This window comes from Anolis carolinensis, chromosome 1, assembly GCF_035594765.1.
Source record: "Anolis carolinensis isolate JA03-04 chromosome 1, rAnoCar3.1.pri, whole genome shotgun sequence".
Taxonomy (NCBI): Eukaryota; Metazoa; Chordata; class Lepidosauria; order Squamata; family Dactyloidae; genus Anolis; species Anolis carolinensis.
Window position 1 is genome coordinate 192,519,576 of NC_085841.1, and position 18,665 is coordinate 192,538,240.

Genomic DNA, 18,665 nt, shown 5'->3' on the forward strand with positions numbered 1-18,665 from the left:
TAACAGCTTTAAAATGTTGAGAATCTAACATATTCCAGTCATGCCTTTAAAGGGTTTTTTTGGGGGGAGGGCGGAGAGGGAATAAACAAGAACAAGAGGCAGAGAGGAAGGCAGAGTTTAGTTAGGAAAAGTAAGGGTTGAAGATAAAAGAGGGAGAAAGGCTAAGAGATGGGGAAGACTAGTTCAGATATAAGAATTGGGGCCCCTTCTACACTGCCATATATTCCAGATTATCAAATCAGATAATCCACATTATCTGCTTTGAACTGGATTATATGAGTATTCACTTCCATATAATCCAGTTCAAAGCAGATAATCTGGATTTTATATGGCAGTGTAGCAAAGGCCTGGGAAGGAGGAAAAGGACAAATGGGGTAGGGAACTAGGGAATGGGGAAGAAGACAACTTGGAAATATAAGATGGAGGGGAATTAGAAATAAAGAAGGAGAATTCTGGAGACATGAGTGGGGCAAGGGCAGTGGTTCCCAACCTTTTTCTTTTAACCAGGGATCACTTTGACCAGGTACCATGCTCCAACATTAGTACCAAAAAGTTACGAATCAGTTTTTGGTCAACTTTAGATCCAGATTGGTTATTTGGGGTGCTAATTCAGAAAATTGCATTGGGTGGATCTCATCAGCTCTAGTTTCTGATAAAGAACATATGCCATCCAGTAGTTGCCATCTGCTCGCCCACAGAAAACTGTATTTCATAATCTAGAACTGATGTGGTCTATCCAATACAATTTTCTGAATCAGCTCTCTAAATAACCCTAGGAACAGGCCTAAAAACAAAGACACTAAGAAAAAAATTTTTTTGGTTGGGCTGTGTTATTATCCATAGTAGTAACGGTGAGGCCGTGGACCATATTTTAGTTCTTGCAGACCACTGGTGATCCACGGACCACAGGTTGGGAATCACTGGGCTTTGGGTCCAACCTATCTTCCTGACCACATCTCTTTCTATGAACCAGAACTGGCTCTGAGATTGACAAGGAGGCCCTTCTCTCGGTCACACCACCATCTCAAGTGTGGTTGGTGGTGATGAGAGAGAGGGCCTTTCTGTGGTGCCCCCCTCCCAAAAGAGCTTAGATTAGCCCCCACCCTTGAGTCCTTCAATTTCAATCTGAAAACATGGATGTTCAGACAGGCCTTTGACTTTGAGTAGGCTGAATGGGCTCATATGAAGCTGACACTTGGCACTTTGTGAATTGACGGCAGTTAGTTTTATCTACTATTGTTTTAAAATTGTATTATTTTGATTTTATGCTATATGTGTTGATGGAGGTTGTTATAATTTTATGTGGGTTTTTTTATACTTTTGTACCATTTTTACCTGTTGTATGTTATATGTGCACCCTGGAGTGTCTTGTAAGCTGCCCTGAGTCCCTTCAGGGAGATGATGGTGGGATATAAATAAAGTTTATTGTTATTTATTATTAATGTTATGGTAAAGAAGAAGAAGAAGAAGAAGAAGAAGAAGAAAGATGAGAGAAAGGTAAGAAAAACTTACGATTGGCAGGTGGGAAAGAGGAAACAAGAGACAGAAGGAAGTAAAGAGTACTGAAACTCACAATTGAAAAGGAATAGGGCCGAAGAAGAAAGACATTCAGACATTTTAATTGCACAATCTATGTGTATTTCAGTCCAAGAAATTGTAATGTAAATTTGACTACTGAAATAACACGAGTAAGTTGGGATCAGTATCATGAATAGCCACAAAACAATCCTGTGTTCAGCAGTTTTGGAGGTAGTAAATACTGTGGCGGTTAGTATTTTGCCATGTAAACTGGAGTTAGGTGAGAAGTTGGAGTTAGGTATCTGTCATGTTTCTCCTTTTGGTATGCATACTCACAGATGAATGATATGATAACCAGAAGACTGATTTTGAATATCTTGCTCCTCTTTTTGAATGAATTTCATTTGGAGGCTATGGGAACGTTTTTTATTAGGTCACAATCGTTTTGTGAACACAAGCAAATCTGAAAGAAAGAGGCATCCTTGGTTTATAGGGCACTAGCAAGATAAAGCAGCAAATGGCATCCCTCCAAATCACCCAAGTAAAGGCGCATGTCCAAAGACAGCCAAGTTAATTTGGCACATGAGGCAGAAAATGACACAAACCCCATATCTCAAACCTGGCAACAACTATAGAGTCATAACAAACAACAATTTCCTTGTTTTTCCATACAACCAACAATCTGGTGTCTATGGCAGATGCCTCAACTCTGTTTAATAGTAGGATGGGTCTTGATGGAAACTCATCTCTTTTTCTTCCTAAAGCGGTGGTTCCCAACCTGTGGGTCCACAGGTGTTTTGGCCCACAACTACCCCATTTATCAAACTTAAAATCATATTTCGTAGTGAAGTAGTAAAGGCACATGTATAGGCAGGCTGTGTTCTTAAGTAACCAAGAGCATCTATTTATCTGGGATTAATGGGCTAAGGTTTTCATGACATCCATAGGCTTGGCAGTTCTCCTTTTAAAAACTAAGCACAGAAGGGAACAAGTGGTTAGAGTTAAAACAGACATTAATCTTGTCTTTCAGAAAGGCAATTCCATAACGATTCTATAAATGAACAATGACTGTGCAAGTGACCTTGGAAATGGCTATTTCAACCACAGGACACAACATGCAGAGGGATTGCTCCCTGTGGATTGTGTGTGTTTCTTTCTACATAAATATACAAGCATTCTGGAAATAAGATGATCTATAAAAAGTATAAAATTGAAAGCTATTTAGATGATAGAGGCCTAAAAATGAAGTAACCTCTAGTTATAATTTCTGCCCTTTCTGAGCAAACCAATCATTACCTCTGCCACATGTGTAAGCAAAGGAAGGCAGACTGCAGAATGTGGCACATGCTGCCATAGGGACACGAAAAGCAAAGGCCCGACTTGACATGGACCTCCACTTCCATTTACTTTTGGAGTCATATAAAAGGGCCCTCCAACAGACGGAGGCTCCTGTGAGCAGATGTACACTTCCGTTTCACAGTCCTGATCACACAATAAATAGACATATCTCCTCCCTTGAGTTTAAAGAGCTTAGTCCCAGGCAAACCTTTATGGTTACTACCAATGTTTATTTTCTCTGTGTGTTCATTTCTGGACTTCACTACTCAGAGCTTTCAACTTTTACAGAGGTATCACGTCATGTAAAGTAGAATTCAAAAGCCTGTACTTTTAAATATGAGGTCTATAGAAGTATATATCTCAGATCTAGCTTTTCTAATATAGAGGAAGATCATGTGTGGCACTCTTTTTCATAAACCAGTCTTCACTACACATCAGATATTCTGAATATGTACAGGTAATAAAGATCCAATCCCTAATAACAAAAATAAAATCTACCTCCGGCAAAGAGTTTCCATAACATTCCCATATGTAGAAAATTATTTTGCTTAAATTAAACCTTTTGATTAAACCTAGGCAAACATTTAAGATAAATAAATGGCTCAGTGTGTTAAAGCGCTGAGCTGCTGAACTTGCAGACCGAAAGGTCCCAGGTTCAAACCTGGAGAGTGGAGTGAGCGCCTGCTGTTAGCTCCAGCTTCTGCCAACCTAGCAGTTCAAAAACATGCAAATGTGAATAGATCAATATCCGCGAGAAGATGGAAGGGGACAGCTGTGATATTAATGCCAAAAACAAAATCCAAATTTAAAATTTACTATGGACAAGGCACTAGTTTTACTTACCCTTGCCCCCGCTTAAACCTTACCTTAAGGGAATAATTAATTTTAATTTTAATCTTTTTATTCTGTATTTGCACAACTACCTAGGAGTGGGTTGGTAGGCTAGTAGGCTGGGATGCTTTGTTTTTACATGGTTTTACATGGTTTTACTGTATGTATGGGTAAGTGTGTACATTTTGTATGTTTCACATGTTTTGATATGGTCAAAATTGTCTAATCAATAAAGAGTTGTTGTTGTTGTTGAATAGATCAATAGGTACTGCTCCGGTGGGAAGGTAACGGCGCTCCATGCAGTCATGCCAGCCACATGACCTTGGAGGTGTCTACGGACAATGCCGGATCTTCGGCTTAGAAATGGAGATGAACACCAACCCCCAGAGTCGGACACGACTGGACTTAACGTCAGGGGAAACCTTTACCTTACCTTTTAAGGCAATTAATGTACATGTGTAAATCCCATTTCAAAATCTTCTTTAGAGAAAAAAAGAATTCAAAAGTAATGAACAGGACTTGCAATCAGGTGCAAGACAGTAACTATGCAAATACAGTTGGTCCTCCATATCCATGGTTCTGTATCCATGGTTTCAACCATCTACAACTTGAAAATATTCCCCATCTCCCCAAAGTTCCATAAAGCAAACTAGTTTTTTGCCATTTTTAATGGGCACCATTTTATTACATCAATTTTTAAAATGGGACTTGAACATCCACCCAAAGATTTTGGTATGCTGGTACAGGGATCCTGGAACCAAACCCCAGCCATCAGTACCAAGGGTTCACTGTAGAGTGATGAGCATGTATATGTAGACCAGTGGCTCCCAACCTGGGGTCCCCAGATGTTTTCAGCCTACAACTCCCAGAAATCCCAGCCAGTTTACCAGCTGTTAGGATTTCTGGGAGTTGAAGGCCAAAAACATCTGGGCCCCCCAGATTGAGAACTACTGATTTAGACTGAAATAACAAATTAACATCTTTTTCACTAAGAATATAAATGAAGAACAGCTGAGTCCTAAGTGTAGACACTTACATAAACCAAGAGTTTGCTTATGGCAGACATGAGTCAACTTGTGGTGGACATGAAAGTTCTCGACGGACGATTTTATGGAAAATGTGCATGTCACAGGATTTTAAAATTAGCTAACATAAAACCACAAAATCATTGAAACTACCTGCTCTATGAGCCACAAACTGACCACTTTGTTATCAAGGCATCACATGGTAAAGCTCTGTTGCAACTGGAGTTCTCTACATTTCCTACACAGGGTGAGATTGTAATGTTTCACCACTTGTGGTGCAAATCATTTAATGGTGGCATGCTCTGAGAGAGCATGACATCAGCTATTTGGACTGGATGTAGGAAGTAGTTGGGTAAGAGTCCTGCATTGCTTGTAAGAGGAGAAAATGACATCTGTTTTGTGAGAGCACCACAGCAGGTGTTTAAAAGATCTAAAGGAGAGCATACAGGCATTGCCACTATCCTGGCATCGGACTGTGTCTGTATTCTTCCATGGCAACTAAACAACATGTTTTTTTCTTCAACTTACTATGGTCGCAACAATAGTCATAGCAGGATGGAGGAAAATATCTGGAAGGTAGAGCAAAGCAAGAATCTGAAATGCAATGTGCACAGGCCAGAATCCACCAGCAGATTCACAGTTGCAGTTTCTGCATTAAACTGTGATGATGAAGGTTGAAATCCCAAGTATGCTTTTGATGTGATTGTGTCACTATGTGGGCTTCAACCTATGCCAATGCTGTGAATGAAGCATCAGCAAGACACCCTGTTATTGATAGTCTGTTATTGCGAACTCAAGGCTGCGGATTCTTTTATTGAGTTAATCCACTCATAATGAACTTCTCTGCTTTTCCTGCTGCCATCAAATTTATTGAAGGTAATTACACTTTTCCAGTGGGTCAGAGCATGCTTGCTGTTATGCACAGAGATTGGAAAAGATCAAAATCGGACATTTAAACAATAAAGTATTGAGACATATATTCGCCTATATATTTGATGCATCACAGAATTAAAATTGTGGCTTTGCAAAAGACAAAACAGCAGAACGTTAGAGAGCTGTACCCATCACATTCACTAACAGGTTATCAAGGAGGAGAGAAAAATTAAAGGGTCCTACAAAATCACACGGAAAGGCTTTGCTTCAGATCAAATTTGAGCAACTGTTGGAAGGCTAGGGTTTGCATTAGATCCAAGAAGACCTTTGAGCTCCAGCAAAAACGAAAAGCAAGGAAACAACAAACTAAAAAATCGCCCTAAATGTATGTTTAAAAAAGGTCTTTTCCTAGGCCTGCAATATGTCGTGGAAATAAATGCATCCCATGCCCCTGAGCATTTCAGGCAATCTCACTACCAGAAATATTTTTGTGATCTGGGGAAGAAATGGGGTCTCAAAATGTGGTTGAAACACCGTCTAAGCCCCACAGACTGCACTTGGGGCCATGGAGTGAATCAGGGGAGATTGGGATCTTTTCATGAAATGCTTTGTAGCTTTTAATAGAAAGATTCCAATTTTCCATTAACATCCAACTTTTCTCAAAGCTATTTGCTGCTATTCTTTCCTTTACTTATTGTTAAGTGTTGTTTTCCTTTTGGATTATTTTTACAGGCAATGCTTCTGAAATGAAGGCCTCATAGTAAAAAGTTATTCTCATCTATCATTTATAAAGTAGCTAAATTTTACTGAGTGCTGTGGAAACATGAAAAACAAGACTGCCTTCAAGCCTTACAAGTGAAAAAGCATAGCAGGGGAAAAAAAGAATAAACTCCAATATCATTTGTTAAAAGCTTGTAAAGCTGTTACAAGTCTATTTAGGCATTATGAAGACCAAATAAAGCAATGTGGAATCAGGGTAGTAAGACTAGTTCTTGTCATTTCTATTGACATCTGCATCCTGCATGTAGAATGAGATTGAAGAAGAGAGCATCCTTTATTTATTTTTTCCCCATTTTCACACTGGTTTATTAAAAATTGACATTAAACAAAACCTGTACAAAAAATAATCAAAGTTGCCTGGCATTTTATTTCAGTTGCTATAAAGAAATTATCGTCTTGGACGTCCTGTTCCTCGACAGTGTCCTCTGCCTCTCCCACATCCTCTTCTAACAACTGCTTCCCTTTTCTTGGATTTGACTTTTGGTTCAACATCCACCAAGAGGGTGTCCAGCAGCAAGTTGTCTGGCATAGTGAAATATCTAATATTATTGCCTCTAATACTCAAAGTTTCCTATTGGATGGGTTCATACTAACATCCACTCCTGTGATGGTTCCATGAACCTGGGTCCCATTTTTCAGTTCAAGTTAGTTTCATGACTTAGTTTCAGAAAAAAATCTCACGAGCTTCATGGCGGCAAAACCGTAGGCCGAAAAAGCTTAAGCAAGCCTAAGAGAGCATCCTTTATTTCTGAATTTTAATTATATATTTTTGGAAGTTTTCTCGATTATCATAGAATCATAGAATAGTAGAGTTGGAAGAGACCTCATGGGCCATCCAGTCCAACCCCCTGCCAAGAAGCAGGAAATCGCATTCATAGCACCCCTGACAGATGCCATCTAGCCTCTGTTTAAAAGCCTCCAAAGAAGGAGCCTCCACCACAGCCCGGGAGAGAGAGTTCCACTGCCTCACAGTGAGGAAGTTCTTCCTGATGTTCAGGTGGAATCTCCTTTCCTGTAGTTTGAAGCCATTGTTCCGCATCCTAGTTTGCGGGGCAGCAGAAAACAAGCTTGCTCCCTCCTCCCTATGACTTCCCCTCACATATTTGTACATGGCTATCATGTCTCCTCTTAGCCTTCTCTTCTGCAGGCTAAACATGCCCAGTTCTTTAAGCCGCTCCTCATAGGGCTTGTTCTCCAGACCCTTGATCATTTTAGTTGCCCTCCTCTGGACACTTTCCAGCTTGTCAATATCTCCCTTCAACTGCTGTGCCCAAAATTGGACCCAGTATTCCAGGTGTGGTCTGACCAAGGCAGAATAGAGGGGGAGCATGACTTCCCTGGATCTAGACGCTATACCCCTATTGATGCAGGCCAAAATCCCGTTGGCTTTCTTAGCAGCTGCATCACATCGCTGGCTCATGTTTAACTTGTTGTCCACAAGGACTCCAAGATCTTTTTCACATGTACTGCTGTCTAGCCAGGCGTCCCCCATTCTGTATCTTTGCATTCCATTTTTTCTGCCGAAGTGAAGTATCTTGCATTTGTCCCTGTTGAACTTCATTTTGTTCGTTTCTGCCCATCTCTCTAGTTTGTTAAGATCGTTTTGAATTCTGCTCCTTTCTTCTGGAGTGTTGGCTATCCCTCCCAGTTTGGTGTCATCTGCAGACCTGATGATCGTGCCTTCTAACCCTTCGTCTAAATCGTTAATAAAGATGTTAAACAGAACTGGGCCCAGGACGGAACCCTGCAGCACTCCACTCATGAAGTGCTGGGAAATTAGAAGTTCCCTTCTTCAAACTGTGGTTTTCCATTTGCAATGAAGTCATAGAAACGGCCACTGAATGGCAGAATTGATGTGCTCCCGCTCCACTCATGCTTTCTCCTTCAAGGTTTCAGAATAGCTATCTAAAGTATATCTCATAACAAGGAGCTTGAATGAAAGCAATGCAAAGTTGGCAGGAGTCACCATATTTACTGAAGTCTAGTGTACCACTGAATGTAATGCATACCTCAATTTGAAAAACATGAAACCCAAAAAGGGATTTGCTGGCGAATGCAATGCGTCTAACAGTGTAGGCAAGGTCGCCTCAAGGAGGCTGGCAGCAGAATGGCCAACAGGCCCTCTTGCCCTCCAGGATCCGGTCACCTCTCTCCATCAACCGCTACCATCTCCTCCCCTTCTCCCTCCTGTGCTGAGGTGCTTCTTTCCCAGATTGAGGCCCTGCTGTGCATGAAGGCAGCTCAATCGGCCAGGTTCCTCAGGGAGAAGCAACACAGGCTGAGCCTTTCTTCACCCAGCCTGGGATTCTGCCATCACAGTGATCACGCCCTAAACAGTGCCTTAAAGAGCAAGCCTGTCTGGCAAATGTGATCCATAACGTGCCATCAAATCTAATGTGCACCCTTATTTTGGAGAAGTAATTTAGCCAAAAAAGGTGTACGTTAGACTTGATTAAATATGGTAAATAGCATTAGAGTTCTACCCTATCCAATCAGATTTATGAAAATTTAGATCATCCTTTAGTTTGGAGTGATCTTACGTTGCTAACTTTTGATAAGACAATGTTGATACAATAGGATAATTTATTCTTCTGCAGCCTTCTTATGTTTCTTGAAACAAATAATTGTGCAGTCAATCCATTAAATATTACTTGGTGCCATAGAAGAAAATGGATTGGTTCTAAAGGTTTTCTTCTTCAAATTGAAATGTCCCCTACTAAATTGTAGTTGCTGTAACAATGCCAACCCTAGTCACTAATTGGTGGTCTCTGGTTTTTCCAGGAGGAAAAAAACTGTAGGCAATGAGCACAGATATAGTTCTGATCCCTGGCACATTGAGAAAAATAATTGCTTGAGAAGCCATCTTTTGTTAAAAGATGGTAGATCAAACTCAACAGCACACATCAAAACAATTTGAATAAAAATGATATTTGAATTCCACTAGTAAATTATGCTTAAGGAAAGGCTTCCTTGCACTTAAGACACAGGGAAGAAAAACAAGTGCAAAGCTCTCCTGGGATAACAGTAGCGGTTAGATGTGTGCACAAAATTAGTTCCTACCATTTTTTCGTGTCTTTGAAAGAAAATGAGAAGCTCCCTTCCCACACGAAAATCTGCTCGACATGAAAGCCTGCACACTGCTTTTGTGTGCATCCAAACTTGTTTCTTTGCCTTGGAAAGAGTGCAAGATGAGTGCGTGTGTGGTGGGGTGTGCAGGCAGAAAGGCAGGCCCAGAGCTCGGCTGCAGGTTTGCTCCAGGCATGTCTGCACGCCCCGCTACACATGCACTCTCGGAGAGTGTCATGGGGTGTGCAGTCAGGCCCAGAGCAGCACACGTGTTTTCCAGGCTGCCTGCACTCTGCCACACACACTCTCTTTCCAAGGTTTGTGTGTGTGTGTGTGTGTTGGGCATGCAGGCAGGCCCAGAAAGCATGCATGCACCTGCCAGTACCTACAGCCAAGTGCATCTTACTCTAGAGTAGAAACAGAAGGTGCCAGGTAAGAAGAACACAGACCTGGAAGGGGAGCCAATGAGTGGGAAGCCCCTTCCAACTGGTCTGATTTTCGGGCTCCAAAACAAAAGTACCGAAAACAACCCTTCTAATTTCGGGAGGCTTACGAAAAATGGATCGGGGTGCCCAACCAAAGCATTTTACATTTTATGATGTAATACTGATACCAAGAAGGCTTTTTTTGGGATTGGGGGGCGAGTGTCCTTCCTAAATGTCCCATCAGTTCCTCATAACAATGTCAGTGTTGGAGATTGTCACAATTTTTGCTCAGATGCTAACACCTTTTTGTACTTTATAACTGATGTATTTTGACATGGGTTCTTGTGGTAAATTGGATTTTTTAAAAACTCAAGATAATTTGCAGCACAAAGACATGAGAAATATTGAAACATCCATCATTAAGTCTAGAAGCGATCATCAGTCTAAGACAGTTGCAGTTACAAAAATCTTTGTTCAGTGAATGAGAAATAAGTTATCTTGTGAGGTAAATGCAACAAGAAAAATGTATATGCTGTGAAAGAGCTAAAATATTAGACCAGTACCTGAGAACTCTTTATGTTTCAGAAAAAGCTAGGCAGGCTATTTTTTGTCAAGAAAGTACAATTTCAAAATATCAATTATAATTTAGCCATACATAATTAAAAATACAAACATTTTTGGCAGTAGCAAATGCATATTATATAATACACAAGCCAGCTTCATGTAACTCTTGTAGCCGTTGCACCCATGTTTAAAAAAGGCAAACTAACCTGCGAATGCTTTTTTATGACAGTTATAAAAGAACATATAAAATGACATTCTTTATTCTATAATCATAAGTAATCTTTATAGCAACATTAGCTGGAGGGGAAAACTGCTATTTTCAATCACTAAATTATATATTCTAACACTCCAAATAAAAATGTAAGTTTTATCAGCTGCCTGTCTATTACTGGTGGATATTCACAACTGTCTCCAAGTAATAGCATAACATGGCCAATTAACAAAGCTCCTAATGTTACTTATGTGGCCCATGTTTATTTTTCCATATTGATGGACGGTTCCACAATAGTTCTTTGAACTTTATACTCTACCCAATGAAACCTGGTCCTAGATACTATTGAGCCAACTTCTTTATAGGGAAACCATGGCACCATTAGTTTGAGTGTTGCTACTCCCACAATGGGCCATACAAATTTCATTAGTCAAGTGCAAGGCTCATAGGATCACCATGTGTCTAACAGCAAGCAGTGGCAAATTTGTGGTATTTAAACCAACATGGATTCCTTGAGCACTACCCTTCAACTGGGCTTAGGGAAACAATTTCATACCATAGTTTTGTATTTTTCTCATCAAAACCCAAATACTCTGCTCTTCTCCAGCATCAAAGTAAAAAAACAACAACAACTGTTTCTGTGAACATCTTCAAAGTCCATACTTAGGCCAAAGACGTGTTGTTTTTGAAATGAAACATTTCAACATATGTACTAAATCATGATGTCATATAGACAAAGCAAACGAAGGCTTGTCTAGCACTTTCAAGGGACATGCATAAAATATACTGATATTTTTAAAACAGAAATATTGCAATGAAATAACATTTTAGCTAGTTTTTATTGACAAATAAGCTGAGTTTGATTTCTCTTGCATTCAAACACCTCTAAACAGCAGCTTAGCCAAAAGCTTCCACCATTAAAAAGGATAATACATACAAAGATAGAGTTCTGAAGACATTAAAAGGTTCAAAGAGTTATAAGAAATTTGTACAAAAGGTCCTTTTCAAAAAATGTTCAGCATGTTGTAAAAATCCAACCAAAAGGTAATGTTTCAGAAGTTCTCTACTAGAGTCATTTGCGCCTACGTGGGGAGTCCCCCCTGTGTTTTCTCCTGCCTTCCTCTCTCCTTGACTCTTTAAATTGGTCCTGGTATCGGCCACGTTCCTCCTCCTCCTCCTCCTCCTCCTCCCTGGGACTGGGATAGCTACGGGGTCTCTCTCGCGAACTGGATCTGTTCTTTCTCCGCCTCAGGAGCTCCCCCTCCCCATCCTTAGAGCGGTGCCTATCCCTCCCTTCATCATCAGAAAAAGAATTTCTTCTTTCTGCCCGTTTCTTTTTAGAATGGCTAGTTTTGCTTTCAAAATGCATACTTCTTTCTTGATCCCTGTCCTTTCCACTCCAGTAACTGTTCCTGTCACCAGAATAATCTCTGTCATAGAAGAGTTTCTGTGACGCCTCTTCTCTCCTATTTGAGTCTCTTGGATTTCTGTCAGCTTTCCTTCCTGGGTTTCTCTCAGTACCGTTTTCCCTCTCTGACTCCCGTCCTTCCTTTTTCTTTTCAAGATGTTTCTTTCTACTTCCTTCTGTTCTCTTAGTATCTTTGTCTGATGTTTTCCTCTTTTGTGACTTCTTCCTTTTCACATCTGGAAAGATTTGAAAAAAATTAGGTTTTGCATTTTCCTTAATTTATATGTCAAAATATATCAGCTTGAATCAAGAGATCCCACACAAGTAGAGAATTTTCCTCCATAAGCTACTCTAAAGGGGCTCTTGTTTTTCTGTAGCAAGTGGGAGGTCATACAAAATGAACAGATCAGTGGCACACCACCTTCATTAACTGAACTGCATCTTACTCAGGTGATTAATATCTTTGGATCCAAGGTATTATTGGGAATACAGGTACTTTTAAATAACATCCTATGATTATGATGTTTGCTAGCCAGAAAGCTTGATGCATTTCTGTCTCTTAAATAGAATATTTGCAAAGCACATGAAAATAATTTCGTTTGCTCTTCAATTTGGGCAATAATGTTTAGCAAAACAAACACCCACATAGTACTAATATGGTTCACCCTCTCACTTCCTACAGACTCATAAAGGCAGCTGAATGAACTGGCAGCAATTCAGCTCCCTTTAATATGAAGCGAGGCATCCTTTCTCTTTTCATTCCACTGAAACTAATAGGTAACAGCAATAATAAATTTTCAGACTTTAAATTATATTGCTAAACAAATAAAGTGCTTTATAATTGGGACATTCCAATTCCATTAAGGGTAAGAAATTTGTTTAACTGAAGCAAAGTCATGGAGAGTCATAGCTGAATATAAAATGCTCAATACCAGTTACCAATAATGACCTGTCCACATACTACTTCCACGGATCTGAAAGATGCCAAAATATGTTTCTGTTTTGAAGAAACATACTAATTTTACAAAATAATGATTCATGGACCTCTAAATCCATAGAGCTGACTCATTAATTTGGGCTATGCAGTATTTTATGATGCATTGCCTGTGTTTTGCCTTTCTTTTTACATATCCCCAGTCCTGCTGTGTTAAACTTTAACTTGTCCTTAGGCACTTTATTCAATATTTACCATGAAACTGACATTTTTCAAGTCTAATATGCAATTTGATGATACGATGACATGTATTGTAGGAAATGTGTTTGGTAAACGTTTGGTCTAGAAACCTTACACTTAGATATTTATTTACGGCAAGATAAGCACTTCCATGTGTTCTAATTATTAAGAACTTCACCTAAAACATGAATTGACAAAATGAATAAAGTTATTTCACCATCAGCAATAGCAGATTTGCTTTTGGGAGCAAAAGGTGACTAAATAACACACTTTTGAAAACTGATCACCGTCTCCCGACTTCCTGCAGCACAAGAAATAAGGAACCAGCTAATCAGATTTTGGTCATCACCCTGTCCCCCCCCCCCCCCCCCCACTTTACTATACACTTTTAACCTTCTTGGGGGCAACACTTAATTCCACAATGCACTTTATCAACCTCTCCTTCATTGCTGAAATTAGTCCATCAATCCATGAAGATAACAGAAACTTTTGTTTGGTTGCTGATATTATTTATTGTTATAATGTAGTTGTTCTATTTTGTTTACACTGTGAATTGCATTTTTATATAATTTACATTTAAATTGTGTTGTTGGGCCTTGCCCCATGTGAACTGCCCCAAGTCCTCTAGAGGAGATGGAGGCGGAATACCAAAATAAAGTTGTTGTTGTTATTATTATTTACTATGTAAAATATAGTTTGGGTATACTGGGGTTTCAATGAATGGCTTTTCTTAATGTAATTCACTTGTATTAACACATCCACAGCTTTCATAACCCATTCAAACATAAAACACAGCTTTTCATCCCTTCGCAAAAGATGTGCTGGATTAATATTGATGAGAAAATCTAAGACAACCATTTTTAAAACTGATCTAAAAATTCTGATATGTGAATGCCACTGAATTTTATGATCACCAACGTAGCTGTGATAACACGCCACTATGATGAAGTCACATCAAAATGAAAAATGGGGCGGGGGCAAGGGAAGCAGAGAAATACGGTGGACTCTTCTTTTTGTAAAATTAGATCATTCTTTTAAAAAGACTGTTTGAAAACCCAGTTTTCACTAAGTCAACAGACTCTGTCCAAAATACCACAGAGAAGCTAACTCTTGCACATCAGGCTGTATAAATACTGATGCATTTAATCATTCTGGCATTATTTCTGCTTGTGATGTACAAAAGAAAAAAAGGGGGGAGGGAGAGATCAGAACACTGCTGAGACTATCAAAATGTTTCATTACTGAATTTGTTTTCCCAATGGAATAAAGACAAAACATTAAAATAGAATGTATTAAAATAAAAAAACTCAAACAGAAGCCATTAAAAAAGCTATGATCATGCTAACAGACTTTGATAATTTGTCACTAAGGGCTTACCACCCTGGTTCCCCTCTCGCTGCAGCTGTCTGTGCTTAAGCCATCTGGCTCTCTGCTGAAATGCCACTTTTTTGACCCTGCTCCATTATGCCTGCCTTGAGTGCTGTGGTGTTTCTAATCTATTTGATTTGTAGTTATAGGCATCATAAAGTGAACTTAAAACAAATTGTAATAGGTCTCCTTTGTGGCATACTGAGTATATACTACATTTGTGAACTAGAAGATGTTTCCTTTTAAAACAGTCAACGGATCAAATTTGTTTCCAATCAGCATGTTTTTGAAAGGCAGAAGCTCACGCTGGGCGATCATCTGCTCGCACAACTGAGCACAGGGAGACTCCGAAGTGTACTAGTAGGCACTCTTTTGGATTAACAACATTCATGATATTTCGCGTCAGCTAAGTGGGAAAAATCGGCAAGAGGACTTTTGCTCAGAAATATTAATCATAATATGGAAGTGATTAGCGTTCTGTCAAGCAATGGAATCTGGGACAAAACAAAACATAATACACAAACTGCCTCACATTATATTAGTTGAACTGCCATATACTACCCTTAATATCAAAATCCTGATTCTCCTTGTAGCTAAACGTGAGCTTGCATTTCAAACTAAGTTGGTGGGAATAAAAGGGACAGAAGAGGGAAGGGGACAGGGAGGGCCTTCTTGGTAGCTGCCCCTCGACTCTGGAACTCCCTGCCCAGAGAAGCCAGAATGGTCCCTTCCCTGCTGTCCTTCTGGCGGCAGGCTAAAACCTTTTTATTCAGACAGGTGTTTAAAAATGAAGGTGTTTTACGTCAGGGGATGCTGTGGTTTTATATGCTTTTATGGTTTTAACTTGAATTGTTTTTAATATTAATGATGTTTAATACTGTTTTAATATTCGTATATTGTAAATTTTGTTGTACTGTAATACTTTTAATACTGAGCCACATTGAGTCTACCTTAGGAAGGGAGAAAGTGGGATATAAATAAACATTGTATTATTAATAATAATAATAATAATAATAATTAGAAATCCACTACGGTAAGCAATACATCACTGACTGCTGTAAATGAATTTAAATGCATGTCCTATTGAAACACTGTTGTTTCTTTCATTTATTGTGAAAGGAAACAGTGAATTTCATTTTATGATTAATACCTTGACGGCATGAACAAATCAGAGAAAGGTCTCAAATTAGGGGTCTTTGAATCTAGCCATTTCAAGTTTATTAAGGATACAGTGTTAAAAACGAAGGCATACGCCCAACACAGCAATAAACATGACTGTATATGGGATAGTACACAGGAATAGTTATCAGGAACCAGAGGTCCTTCATAGCGTCTATATACAAATTGGTGGGTTCTACATTTGTGAGCATGTACCACTGTGCCTTTCTTTTCAAGATGGGGCTGCCCCATAGACATCCACACTGCAGCCCCATGTTCAACAGCATACTGTGAAAGAAACTGCTCCATCAAAAAACTGCCTTTTTTCTCAATAATATTAGAGGAGGGTCTTTGAACCTTTCTGACTTTATTCTTTCAACAAATGTTTTAACCTATGATTGTGGATGATTTATTGTGCGGTTTCTGATTTTTTTACTTTTGAAAAAAAAAAGATTTTGATCGCTTAACGTCTTGAGAGTTTTTAGTCTATTAGGGCAACTAACACTTCAGAATAAACTCTTACAAGAATGAACTGAGGTAATATGGCCTATACAAAGAAAAACTGAAAATCTTTATTTGCCTGTATTATTTATTTATTTTATACAATCAAGTCTCCTAGCAGAACTTCGCAGATACTCTCAAAATGATTTACATGTATCATGTACTGATTTCTTAAGGCTGATATTGTATTACACTATGTAACAAAATTTGATTTTTTTTTGTTCCTGCCTGATTTGAAAGTGTTATTTCCTGTTTAATGGTGCAGTGCTTACTTTGAAAGTAGTTGTTCTACTCCAGAAACCGTTTTTTGTGGCTGCCCCAAACTATGTTGAATTGGTTAATACTCTATGAGATATTCATTGAAAAAATATAGCAAAATGTGCTGCAGGATGTCCAGCAAAAACAAAGTTTTTGCAGTTTAATAAACACTTTATATGTTTTAATGATCAAACCAATTAGGAAACAACATTCATAACCCAGGAACAAAAATTGTGTTACAGTGTTATTTGAAGATTCCCATTAACTCCCTTCTGCAAAAACCCTACCCTCAAAGCCACAGACATTGACACATTAATACATAGCCATCATCATTTTTCCTCAGTCCAAGTGAATCAGAATATGCAATTAAATAAAAAAAGATGGATGACAGATAAAATTTAATACCAGAGTCACTGCTGTGATCACTGTCAGAAGATGATTTGCTCTCGCTGGAGGATCCTGAGCTATCACTGCTGCTACTACTACTGCCAGCATCTTCATCTGAATCAGATTCTGAGGATGAAGATGAATCAGATGATTCCACATCTTGCTTCTGTGTCATGATGATTTTGGGTGCATTTTTCAGATGCTCACGTAGTTCATCCCTATGGAAATACATAGAAAAAGATAGACAATACATGGAAATGCATTTTTAACCACAGGTTTATCTCACTTCAAGTTTTGTTGTCATTTTATCTATGCTCCAAATGTCTTTATCGTGATTTTTTTAGGTGTTTAGCTCCTCCCCAGGGTTAGATCTAGTTTTAAATCTAACCCACACAGTCATTTCCTGCTTCCAAGATTGCTGATTATCCACACAGGTGAAATGTTTCAAATTACCAATTCACAGGGAGATGCAGGTATTATTATTATTATTATTATTATTATTATTATTATTATTATTATTGTTATATTTTGAATAGAGTATATGTATGTTAAAGATAAGAGGACATTCTCAACTCCCCAGTGTTCACTGTGAGGATGACCTCAATATGGGGTTATGAGCATGGATTTTAGACAGAGAGAATGTAGGGCAAAGCTTGAAGGGGACATATTTTTTCTCTACTATCATATTTCTTCAATTATGTCACTGTCGATTGTAAGATGAATCCTTATTTTAATACCACCACCAAAAAATACATAAGACAGCCTGCGATTCTAAAATGCACCTTATTTTTAGTGGTGCAACTTAGAATCGAGGAAATACAGTATACACACACACACACACACTATGGGCTCAATCAGAGATGGTTATCATTTAATTTCATCTTGAGTCAGAATTTCAGGAATGTACACATGCAAGCATGCACACATGCAACAAACTAGGTTCTCTTACGTCAGTCCACCAAGTCCAATTGAAGTGAAGAAGTTGATGGCAAATCTAGTATTTCTTGGATTATCCCGAGGTAACAATCCTTCAAAGAATGGTTGCAGAGTTCTGGTAGAAAATAAATACTGGAATTATATCTCAAAGTATAACCTTCTAGAAGAAATGCAGGAATGAGAAATATCACATTAAATAACCTTCCACAGGAAACAAACACACAGTACTTCCACTTCCACAGCATCTACATTTGTAGAAATGTGTAATCTAATTAAAGAAGTGTTCCTTGGCTGACCAGGAATTAAGTATTTTTTATACACAGCTTCTTTGCACTGAAAAAATCTATAGAAATCGTACAATATTTAGTAAATATTTGAATTTAAAAATAAAGGGGTAGATCAACATTTTACCCTTCACTATAGTTATTAATCTCAGGCTAATCAATACATTATGCTGACAGTCATGACATGTTTTTGTGAATAAGGCATTTCCTAGCACATCTGCCTGTGAAAATAATACTGTGGAGCAACAGTATATGGCTTACCCAAACAATCTTAAGATCACTGACAATTACCCTGAGTCCTAAAGTTAAGAGTGAAATGCATCTATTCATTCAAGTCAAGACAGAGTAAATATTCCAGTCTACCTAAGGAAATAAAAGTTCACTATAGTTTACAAGTGTCAAAATTTTTTACACCAATAAATGGTCCAATAAATAAATGTCGGGTCCTTCTATATACGTGTCTCACTTTTTGGAGCTAACAAAGCAACAATACAAGACTGATAGATTCATCATTATTTATTGCAGTTGCAAAAAAAATATGTTTGCTTGAACAGCTCCAC

The 18,665-nt window shown here is 38.6% G+C and overlaps 1 protein-coding gene and 1 pseudogene across 2 annotated transcripts in view; both read right to left on the reverse strand.

The window, feature by feature from the left end:
• Window positions 1-6,753: 6,753 nt before the first annotated feature.
• On the reverse strand, window positions 6,754-8,521 carry LOC103280868 (small nuclear ribonucleoprotein Sm D1-like; annotated as a pseudogene).
• A 2,930-nt stretch (window positions 8,522-11,451) lies between these two features.
• The window catches only part of cwc22 (CWC22 spliceosome associated protein homolog), a 45,672-nt gene continuing 38,458 nt past the window's right edge, over window positions 11,452-18,665 (reverse strand). For both annotated transcript variants that reach the window (XM_008121145.2, XM_008121144.2), the window contains exons 18-20: window positions 17,835-17,936; window positions 16,904-17,103; window positions 11,452-12,275 (exon numbers count right to left, since the gene is read on the reverse strand). In XM_008121145.2, coding sequence (XP_008119352.2) covers window positions 11,704-12,275; window positions 16,904-17,103; window positions 17,835-17,936 — 874 coding nt within the window. In that variant the 3' untranslated portion in view covers window positions 11,452-11,703. The remainder of the gene's footprint in view (window positions 12,276-16,903; window positions 17,104-17,834; window positions 17,937-18,665) is intronic.